General features: G+C 42.5%; 1 protein-coding gene across 1 annotated transcript in view; it reads right to left on the bottom strand.

The window, feature by feature from the left end:
* LOC308089082 (acetoacetyl-CoA synthetase-like) overlaps positions 1-12,252 on the bottom strand; it is a gene marked incomplete at its 5' end in the record, with an annotated part of 39,703 nt that overhangs the window by 10,724 nt on the left and 16,727 nt on the right. Inside the window, one exon of the mRNA XM_080433654.1 lies at positions 11,021-11,211. Within this exon, the coding sequence (XP_080289780.1) occupies positions 11,021-11,211 (191 nt within the window). The remainder of the gene's footprint in view (positions 1-11,020; positions 11,212-12,252) is intronic.

Genomic DNA, 12,252 nt, shown 5'->3' on the forward strand with positions numbered 1-12,252 from the left:
CGTCTTTGGCAGTTATAGAGTTAACATCCTCTCGCACCTGCATGAGCGCATGAGACAACAAACGCACCGCGCACGAGCATACACACACACAGCATCAAAAAAACGCACCAACGTCCCCGTTGCATGAAAATAGGGAACACAGTGTACCCCCCCTCTAACCCCACGGGAGTCGCGGAGAGACGGGAGCGAGAGAGAGGCTGTATACGCTCTTGATCAGCAGTGTAAGATAAATTTAGATAGCGATCTAGCCATCTTTGTGAAGCCGCACAATTTATACACGGTGTGTATATTGATGTTTTTCATTTGCCTCGGGTGGTTCTTAATGCTTTCATATCGTTTTTTATTGTCGTTACTTGTATTCTTTCTTTATTTATTTCATGTAATGTTTTGTTCACCTTGTAGCTCTCGTTTAGAAAGTTTACTTGCTTACTTTAGAAACAAGTTATAATGTTATTTATGTCAATACAACAAAGTAGACAGATTGATAGAAGAAAATATACATAATCAGCACATGCCATGAAAAACATTATTTGAGAGAAAGCTGGTGAAAATGAGGATTAATGGCTATTTCCTCCTAAAAAATGTTTTATCATGTTTCATGGATACCCCCCCCCCCAAAAAAAAAAAAAAACTAACAAAAAAACATGACACTCAGTTTACACATTTACACTTCAAAGCTCCACAATGGAAATAGGCTCTCAAGATGTTCTATCCTTTTGACAGATATGTACAAATATACTGTTCATGTACTGTATATGCATTTTTTTCGTCATTGAAAAAAACTTCAATCAGTCAAAAGAGAGAGAAAAATGAATAGCATAAGCTGCCATGACGTTGGACTGTTAAAAAATGTCAACTGGAGATATTTCAGTTCAGCAACCAGACTCCTTCGGATGGCAAACAACCGTTTCCCTCTCTGGGACGTCGCTGCGTCTCAAAACGGATTGCAAAAAAATGGCACGAAACCTTCTTTCTCTCCGCTCCACGGGGCGTGCGTGACAATGAACCCCGCCTCTGTATCCTGTCACACAACTCTCAGAGGCACGGAAACAAACACACAGCGAAGACCCAAAGTTATATCAACGTTTAGAGAAGCATGTGGTGACTGACACTCAACGTTGATTTCGGTGTTCGTCGACTAAAACGATGAAAAATGTTTGTCGACTACCTTTTTTCAGTGGTGTAAAGTAACTAAGTACATTTACTCAAGTACTGTACTTAAGTACAATTTTGAGGTATTTGTACTTTACTTGAGTATTTCCAATTTCCAATACTTTTACTTCTACTCCACTACATCTCAGAGGCAAATATTGTACTTTTACTCCACTACAATTACTTGAAAACTTTAGTTACTAGTTACTTTTCAGATATAAACTATGATATAATGAAACATACATATACCACTTTATACAAAGGCTATTTGAAAATAGCAGATCTACAAGCTCACAACGCGTCGCAGCGCGACGCGTTGTGAGCTTGTAGATCGGCTATTTTCAAATATTTAGTACTTTTACTTTTGGTACTTTAAGTACATTTTGATGCCAATACTTTTGTACTTTTACTCAAGTACATTTTTAATTCTGGACTTTTACTTGTAACAGAGTATTTTTATATTGCAGTATTGGTACTTTTACTTAAGTAAAGAATTTGAGTACTTTTTCCACCACTGGCTTTTTTCACTGACGAGAACTAAATAAAGCCAAACTAAAAACTAAGCTATGATGACTAAAACTATGACTAAATATATGGATAATTTCATCACTAAATTAAAACTAGACGAAAATGTCAGGGAGGGACTACTGGAGAAGAGGTGAACATTTTGAAGACATGTCATTATACGCTTGGCTGCGTGTGGGTGTCACGCTCCGAAAATAGCCGATCTACAAGCTCACAACGCGTCGGCTCGCAGATGCGCTGTGAGCTTGTAGATCGGCTATTTTCGGCACGGTATAAATCAGGCATTATGACGCCATCGCGGCACCGCCAAAATACATTTTAGTCATTTAAATCAACTGTAGATTTTGTTGACTAAAATCGTATTTAATCGACTAAAACTAGACTAAGGCTAAAACATCTCAGATGACTAAAATGTGACTAAAATGTGACTAAAATTAAATGGAATTTTATTCAAAAGACTGACTAAAACTGAATCAAATGTAGCTGTCACAGTTAACACTAACGCCCAAAAGCACAGCTGCTTGTTATATCAACGTCTACATGAGCACGTTGTGACTGACACTCAACGTTGATTGAGTGACTTTGGAGCTGCTGCTGGGAGGTGAGGGGTTAACGCCATGTGGAGCTTAATGAACCCATTAAGGCCAAAGGTTCCGATTCTACAAAATGTCTTCTTAATCCTAACAGTTTTTTGAAAGAAAAACGTATGTTTCTGTATCAGCCGTGCTCAAACATTTTCATGTCAAGGACACCCAAAATGATAGAAATAAAATAAAATAACGGTTTTAAGTGGTTACACAGATGCATTCCCGGTGTTAATGGGTTAATAAGGATTAGTGGGGGGGGACACCAAATGGCTGAAAGATGGCGCCGTGGCCACTGATGGCCGAGATGAGTTTTCGGAGCTTCGCTTGTGCGACCATTGTTAGCTGACCTGGGGTCTGACGTTGCCCACCCCTACACAGTCCCCCCTCTCATTAGAGCTAGCATGACACAGTGCATTAAGGCTAACATGACACAGTGCATGCGTTTCTCTCTGGCCCGCAGTAGACCTGCTGTGCAGGGTTGCCAGATCTGCTTATTATAATTTCCCTGCAAGATTTTATTTGAAAATAGCCGATCTACAAGCTCACAACGCGTCGCATCGCGACGCGTTGTGAGCTTGTAGATCTGCTATTTTCAAATAGCTGATGTATATGTTAAAGTGCTCATGTGGCCCATAGTCGCTTCTTTTGGGCTGGTTTTCCTAGGCCTGATTGCTTGTTTCTCTCACAGAATCTGGCAACACTGCTGCTGTGAGGTCAGCTGCATACTGTAGTGGAAGTGCTCTAATCTAATTCATCTAGTTTCGGGGGACAGGTCAGGTGACAGGTCAGGTGACAGGTCAGACTGTAAACATGAACCACATTAACACCGGCGTCCCTGTTTCAGGCATGTCGTTAGAGGCAAACACTTTTTTTTTCTTTCAATTTTGTACTAAAAGGAAAAAAATTGCAGATCTACAAAAACTCACGAATACGCTATTATTTTTGTTGTAGGACAGCAGGGAGTCGAAGTACTGCCATTTCACATTGTTCTATTTGATAGGCTGCAATTATTGATTATTTTCTTAGTGATTATTCTATCGATTACTTTTTTTTCGATTGATCAAATAATCGCGATTTTTTTTTGGTAATGGAATCTACTAAATGGATTAGTCTAATAAACCACTTAAGCCTTATTTTACTACTTTACTGCATACAACAGTGTCACGCAAAACTAGCGAAAATAGCTAATCTCCAATGCATTAAATTGCTATTTTCGTTTATCTATTATTTGGAAAACCGGGAAAGCATCTGTGTCCTTTCAGATTGTTGCGTTGGCTATTCAAAGTTAGCAGATCTACAAGCTCACAGCGCGTCACTTCGTGCCGCGCTGCGAGCTTGTAGATCTGCTATTTTTGATCATTTAAAAAAAATCTTGAGTGAGTGTGAGAACTACTGATTTTGAAGGCATTTTGTAGAATCAGCCTCAGGTCTTAATGGGTTAAAAAATCGATTACATCGATCAACTGTTGCCTCCATCAATCAACGCTCTTCCCCTCCAGTTTATCACCCTGTGCTCTGCACCCACCCTCCTCTCTCTCTCTCTCTCTATCTCTCTCTCTCTCTCTCTCCTCCTCCTGTATCTCCCTTTGTTTCTCTGCCTCCTTCAATCTCTACTGTATCCCTCTCTCTTCTCTCTTTAGTGATCCTTAATTGGCTCCCAAGAGGAAGGGGAAACCAGCTTGTCTTGTCCACACACACACACACACACACACACACACACACACACACACACACACACACACACACACACACACACACACACACACACACACACACACACACACACACACACACACACACACACACACACACACACACACACACAAATGCATGAATGGGTGGGCACACACATGCACCGCCACGTGCACAGATACCGAGACACTCACGCACACCCACTAGTTGTTTGCTTTGTGCTTTTTCCGTTGTTGTCCCTACCTGTCCCTGCAGTACACGCACGTGTGTGTGTGTGTGTGTGTGTGTATACCGTGCATCTGTTTGAAAAACAAGCATGTCAGTTGTGTTGACATTGCAACGCGTCTCATATCCTCAGTGTAGTGAGGTAGAATGCTTTTGTTGTTTGAACATACCCCCCACCTGTAGTGTGTGTGTGTGTGGGAGAGGGAGAGAGACAGAGAGAGAGAGAACTGTATACCAATAACATTAGTACAATGGTACAATAACACACACACACACACACACACACACACACACACACACACACACACACACACACACACACACACACACACACACACACACACACACACACACACACACACACACACACACACACACACACCTCACTGGGTTCAGGGCGTATAGGTACGCGGTGCCAACTGGTACATAACAAACGTAATAATACATGTAAGTGTGTCATCTCGTACGTGGGAGCCAGTCAACCTGCTGCCTGGCAGCCAGCGTCTGAACATGACAGCGAGTGGCTTCTCTCATCACACGCAACAACCAATTTAGAACTGATAGGAAGTGAGACAGACAGCAGGGTAATCAAAACAGATCCGCGTGCAGGCGTGTACCATGTTGTCCTGTACACTGTACAATACAGAGTTTAAAGGCCTTTGCAGACAAAGCTTGTGTGTTTTTTTCCCCTTTTCGTGCGTATTTGGCCACCGCCTGCATTCCATCAGTGTTTGCCAGTGGGCTTGCAAGGTATTCAGAGAGGGGATAGGCTTATCTTTGTCATGAATCACACCAAAATGTTTGTTATGATCAGTGTCGGGGGTATACTGTAGCGCGTTACGAGTAACGCTGTTACTGGAATCGGAGTAACGGAGTAACCTAGCGCGTTAGTTTTGTAATTGGTTACTTACGGTAGTTACTTTTTCCAAAACAATGGCGTTACTTAGTTACATTTAAAGGTTTCATGCTGGTTTTACAAAACATTGAAGTCTTTATCATGGTCCTTCAAACGTGTATTAAAAGGTTTTAACCCATTTTGGGCGGGAACCACTATTTGTAACTATACCTTTCATGTACAGTATAAAGCAACATACATTTGTTGTAATTTTTGGGCGGTGAAACCGCCCCTATAAGTGAGATTTGGAAAAATGTACAAATATCTTGGGCAGTGAAACCGCCCCTAAAAGTGAGGTTTGGAAATTTGTACAATTATCCTGCGCTGTGATTGGCCAATCACAGTCTATTCAGGACTGTGATTGGCCAGTGTCACATGACACATGTGCATAGCCCTATATAAGAAACCATAACTTGAGAAAAACCATTAATTTGTTTTTCTCAAGTTATGGTTTCGTCCATCATAAAGAGTGTTTCAATAAATGTATTTATCTTTTGTACATGATTGGTTGACTCCATTCAGTATTGTGATTAGCTAGCAAGACACCGCCCACTTCACACAGGGTGTGATTTTTTAATAAATATTTGAAGTTTTTCAGAAAACTTAGATTTAGAAGGCGTTTTTAGAATCGACCTCAGGTCTAAATGGGTTAACTGAAAAATCCACTCCAGTCCACGGGCCAATCACAGCACTTTTCTGAGCCTAATTACTCAGAAAACCCCAGACCACAGACAATCCACTGAATGTTCAAAGTTCATTTTTTTGGGGTGTAATTGAGGTCAGAAAACCCCCCAAAAAAAAACCTGCAAAAGAAAACATCATAGAAATTTGATGTCATGAAACCTTTAAGACCTATATTTCCCTGTTCCTTCTGTTGCCACAAAGGAAAAGGGAAAATCCATCCAATACATTTGTGCCGTTTCCTGATACATGACTGAGCTCGTCTCTGTCAACGGAGCGTTGCACTGATGTTACACACAAATCGCAAATCGGTGTTACACGCAAGTCCAGCACAGCTCCAAAACACTGTGGCCACTCCTAGGCTGCACTCATGATTTCGTGTTTGCCAAACTTACTTGTAATGAGCTGTATGTCATTCCTCGCAAAGGGGTTTTAATCGTCGGTAACGCAAGTAATCTAACGAGTTACTTTTCTGAGAGGGTAATCCCGTAAGGTAACGGAATACTTTTAAAAGTAACGTTACCCAACACTGGTCATGATTGGAACCTTCAGTGAACCCTCCTGGAGACGTGCTTTGTCCCAACATGTTTTAGGAAAGATATAATACGGAGATAAGAGGTTTCTGCCCGACAGCAACAATATCTTTGTTTGTTCTATTTAACCAGTTTTCTATCTCTTTTCCTTTGCTCTCGCTCTGCCTCTGTCCTCTCTCTCCTCACAGAATACTACCAAACCATGGAGGCACGCACAAAATAAATAATCATTCACACATCGCTTTGCACCTGTAAAATGTGTGATGTGAAGAAATAAAACATGATTCTGATGTTTTCTTCCCGCCTCTCCAGCTCTTTGGTAAACAGAAAACATATATTGGATAAACAAGTGAAACTGTGGATTGATGTTTGCTTTCACTTGTTCCAGAAACACAAGATCCACATGAGAACAGCGTGACTACAACGTGGATGTCGGAATTCATATGGCCAGCCTGCAGTGGTGGAAAGTAACTAAGTACATGTACTCAAGTACTGTTCTTAAGTACAATTTTGAGGTATTTTTTACTTTACTGGAGTATTTCCAATTTTCAGTACTTTTACCTCTACTCCACTACATCTCAGAGGCACATATTATACTTTTTACTCCACTTATTTGAAAACTTTAGTATTTCTACATTGCAGTATTGATATTTTCAATTCATTCATTGCAGTATTGAGTATTTCCAATTTTCAGTACTTTTACCTCTACTCCACTACATCTCAGAGGCACATATTATACTTTTTACTCCACTTATTTGAAAACTTTAGTATTTCTACATTGCAGTATTGATATTTTCACGAACCCCATTGACTTCCATTATACCAGTGGTTACTTTTTCGTGCCAAGGACCCCAACATTTATTTGGGGGTCCCTATCTGAAAATGTTTTGTGCCAAGGACCCCCAGAATAGAAGATTTGTGTTCAATTATTCAAACAATTTAAAAAAAAATCAAAAATGTTCAAAAACAGCGCTGTGAGCTTGTATATATATCTGCTATTTTTGAACAGCCAACGTATAAAACATGGATCAAGGGGTTAAAATGATTGTGCTGCTGTATTAACACATTTTGCTGGGGACCCTCTGGAACCTCCTCAAGGACCCCTGGAGGTCCCCGGACCCCACTTTGAGAACCACTGCATTACACCGTACAATAAAAGTTAAATATTTCAAAAAGCATAAAACATACGTGGGGGAAAACACATTGAGGAGGTACTAAGTGAGACTGTACTGACAGAGTGCCCAAGAAATTTGGCACCGACAAACGGACACACAGGCCAAGCCACTTATAGATGGCTGGCCTTCTCGGTGAGTGAATCTGGTCTCTCAGACTCCCAGAGACAAAATCCTGGACCCTGGTCTATAGTTCTGCCATGAAGCTGGCAGACGTTTTCATCACGGCGTGCAGCCTGATATTCAAGCGACCGCATATGGCGCGACAGCATAACGCATTCCATTTCATAACGTCAAGCTACACTGAATGTTAACGTCTGTGCTTTAAGCCGTTCTGACACGCAGTGATACACGAAACCCAGTGAGAAAACCACGCAGTCTGCAAGGGGGGCTGAACGCAACTGGAAGGTGAAGAAGAGAAATAAACAGCATCTAATGCTTTTACTTTATTGCTCAGTGGCCTTGTGGTTAAGAGTGTCCGCCCCTGAGACTGGGAGGTCGGCTGAGTCACATCAAAGACTGTAACGATGGGACTCAACGCGTCCCCAATGCGTGCGTGTGTGTCTGTGTGTGTGTGTGTGTACTGTATCTTATATGTCATTCACTCACACCCAGCTAAATGTTAAGTGTCTGACAGAGAGACGGCTAGCCTTCTGCTGGCCTGTCAACACAACAACTGTCATAATACACACACATCACTGGAAGCTTTTCTTCAACCCGTGCATGTGTGTGTGTGTGTGTGTGTGTGTGTTAGGGCATTCACAGAATAGTCGAATATTCAAATACCAAACCACTATTCGACCACTGTACATCAACGTCGATTATTCTGATATTATTTTTAACATTATTTATTTATTTCTGTTTTGTTGATTAAAACTTTTTTTTTAGCAGTGGCTTTTCTACAGCAGACAAGCACTGTGAGCTCTGGTGTTGGTAGTTCTCCTAAACCATTCATGGTTGATTGTTGTCAAATCATTTCATACTGTACGTGCCGTCACTCAATGTAGGTGGTGCGCTGAAACAGCAGCATGCATTTTTTGTCCTCGATACAGTATGGCATACAGTAGATGCCATGTTTCTTATTCAACTTTATCTTATGCTTATCGAACAAAAGGTGCAAACGTGTGGCATTAATTACAAAATGGGTCGCGAAGTGGTGGTTGTTGTGGTTGTTGTTGAACAGAGATAGGATAGATAGGCTTGAACAAAAATGTTCTGGCTTATTCCAAGTTAAATGAACTGAATTAATAAGTTTGCTACGTTTCTTTTCAACCAGAGCTGTGTGGCTCTGTTTTTTTAAAAGAGCAGTGCCCTTGTGTGTGTGTGTGTGTTGCTTGGCACTCAGCATCAAGGGTTGGATTGGGGTACGTACTTGCACGTCAAGCCGTCTCACGCTACGGAAAAAAGAGATTGAGGCTACTTACTTAATGCTCAATTTATAGTCCAAAAATAGACGATCTACAAGCTCACAACACGTTGCGCTGAGCTTGTAGATCTGGTACTGTTTTTTTTTACGGTGTGTAGAGAAGAAAGGCAGACAAAAGGACAGAGAGAAGAAGAGGGAATGAGAGGAAAAGCTGGAGGGAGGGAGAGAGAGAGAGAGAGAGAGAGAGAGAGAGAGAGAGAGAGAGAGAGAGAGAGAGAGAGAGAGAGAGAGAGAGAGAACAATGGTGTTCACAGGAGGAGAGGAGGAGAGACAGATGGACAGTCAGACGGAGGTATATTGGAATGGGGGGATCACAGCAGTTAAAGTGTTAAAGTCTCCCTGAGAGGACTGTTGGAGGTCTTAGAACCCTGCTGCTGGGATTACACACACACACACACACACATGCGCGCACGCACGCTTGCATGCACGTACGTACGTACGCACGCACACACACACACACACACACACACACGCACAAGGAAGTACTACAGGTTCAGGACACACATCTTCGAGGGCAACTTTATGACAATGCACACAAATTCATTTTAATGCATGCATGCACGCACGCATGCGTGTGCACACGCACGCACGCACGCACGCACGCACCTGGGGTGTAACAGACGAAGGGGCCCATCACATATGTCTATATGACCACCAGTCAGACGCATATGCTGTGATAAAGACACACACACACACACTAACACCCACACACACACACACACACACACACACACACACACACACACACACAGACACACACACACTGCAATGACCCTTGGGGTCAAGGTTAGGACGCAGCTTGGCAGCCAATGGCTCTCGCCGTTGCCCTTGGCAACAAGGAGGAATCAAGCTGTGGCAGGTCCTGCTGTCCCCAAGAACACACACACACACCTAGCCTTATCTGTAACCTATATGTCTCCTACAGTATATATACTATAGTTGAATAACAAAGAAGAACGTGTTACGGATTGTCTAACCTAGTGATTCTCAACCTTTTCATTTCATGGACCCCCAGTTTTGAGGCTACTTAATAACTTACAAGATTTAGGTTGGGGTTAGCATGAAGCATTTAGAGGTTAGGTTTAGGCGATGAGGTTGGTTGCGAACGCAGCGGAAGGAGGCGCGCCTCCGCGCGAAGTGGAGCTTACTATGAAACCCCCTGCTCGGGTTGTGTGTCTGTGTGCAGTCTGTGTGTCTGTGTGCAGTCTGTGTGTCTGTGTGCAGTATTGTGTGCACTGCCTGTGTGCAGCCGCGCCCCCATGTGACTCACGCTCTCATTGGCTGCTGACAGATCTCAGAGTGGAGCTTACTATGAAACCAACCCGATCGCCCACCAAACACAGTGAAATAGCACGGATTGACAAACGGCAATTCCGTGCATAGATGACTAGGATCTCCGAAACTCTGTGCATAGGAGAACCATATCCCCCCCATTAACTTCAATACGAGGCGGAGGCAGTCACGTGACTTTCTCTCTACGCTCTCCCCATCACGGTGAAATAACACGGATTACAAGTCCGTAAATACACAACATTTTCGAGCTGCGTTCGCTTCCCTCGTTCGCGCGTCTTACTTGTGTTATTCAGAGTTATACTTAGTTGTTCAACGGTATCGCACACTGAAAATCCCACAAGCTCACAACGGTGCATGATACCAGCGGGCAACTAAGAACAACTCAGGAGGCTTTAGGGTTTATGGTTAAAAATGGAATTTGTAAAATGTTGATATCCTCACAAGTATAATAATACAAACGTGTGAGTGTTTGTGTGTGTGTGTGTGTGTGTGTGTGTGTGTGTGTGTGTGTGTGTGTGTGTGTGTGTGTGTGTGTGTGTGTGTGTGTGTGCGTGTGCGTGTGCGCGTGCGTGTGTGTGTTGGTATGTGCACACGCATGTGCGTGTGTGTCTGATATGTCATTCACTCACACTGAGCTAAATGTTAAGTGTCTGACAGAGAGACGGCTAGCATTCTCCTGGCCTGACAGCACAACAAATGTCATAATACACACACATCACTGGAAGCTTTTCTTCGACCTGTGTGTGAGTGTGCGTGTGTGTGAGTGTGCGTGTGTGTGTGTGTGTGTGTGTGTGTGTGTGTGTGTGTGTGTGTGTGTGTGTGCGTGTGCGTGTGTGTACCTGAGATGGAGCCCAGCAGTACGTTGCTCTTGATGCAGCTGTAGACGTACTCATAGCTCTGAGGTTTGAGAGGAGACCCCGTGGACAGGATGGTATGAAGAGACTGCAGGTTGTGTGTCTCCCCTGGAGGGGGGGGGGGGGGGGAGGGAGAGAGAGAGAGAGAGAGAGAGAGAGAAAGAAAGACAAATACATTCATTAATATTTACATCATATAAAACTGTACGTGGCAGTGATTCAGGAGGTACATCAATCAGAAGGTTCCCGGTTCGATCCCCGGCTCCTCCTCCTTGGCTGCGTGTCGAAGTGTCCTTGAGCAAGACACTGAACCCTTAAAGGAGTAGTTCACCCAAAAAAATACTTATTTTATATCAATTACACACCCCATAAAGTATTGAATTCATGAAGATTTTTTTTTGTTTTTGTCGCATTCCTAAGCCAATAATTTGGTATCCAGGCAGAAAGATGCTAATGTATCCGGTAGGAGACTCAAAGGAGTCTCTTTGAGTCTCCTACCGGAGAGACCACCGGTCATCAAATGATTGGCTTGGAATGTGACAAAAACTAAAAAATCGCATTATCATTAATCATTAATTCAATGCTTCATGGGGTATGTGATTGATAGAAAATAAGTAATTTTTTTGGGTGTACTACTCCTTTAAGTGTGACTAATAATGAGCAGGTTGGTGCCTTGCATGGTTGCCACCGCTGTCGGTGTGTGAATGTGTACCACATGCAAGTTAATACAATATAACTTACACAACTGTGGTGGTTGTGTTTGGTCTACCTGCTCTTATATTGAGACATTTACATCCTGTTGTCAGGTAGGACCACTACTGGTTGACAAGAGGTTTTTGCATGAAGGTCAAAAAAGGTCCAAACTGGCTTTTCACTATAGCTCACTGTAAGAAATGTTGGCGCTTGCGCAGGGGGACCCGGGTACAAATCCCGGGTACATAAAGTTACGATTTGAAGCTTTAAACCATTAAGGCCTGAAGTTCAGAGTTTTCTGAAAAACATATGTTATATCAGTGGTTCTCAAACTTTTTCATGTCAAGGACCTCCAAAATTATTATGTATTTGACCACAGACCCCCATCTCAAAATATTTTGTACCAGGGACCCACTAGAAGCAAATATTTGAGTTAAAAATGTTTGCTTAAAAATATACATATATCAAAGGTTTGGATAAAGTTTCACAATTTTTCTGAAATAGCAATTTTTGAATAGCCAAAG

Source organism: Gymnoscopelus braueri (assembly GCF_963280865.1).
Source record: "Gymnoscopelus braueri genome assembly, chromosome: 7".
Taxonomy (NCBI): Eukaryota; Metazoa; Chordata; class Actinopteri; order Myctophiformes; family Myctophidae; genus Gymnoscopelus; species Gymnoscopelus braueri.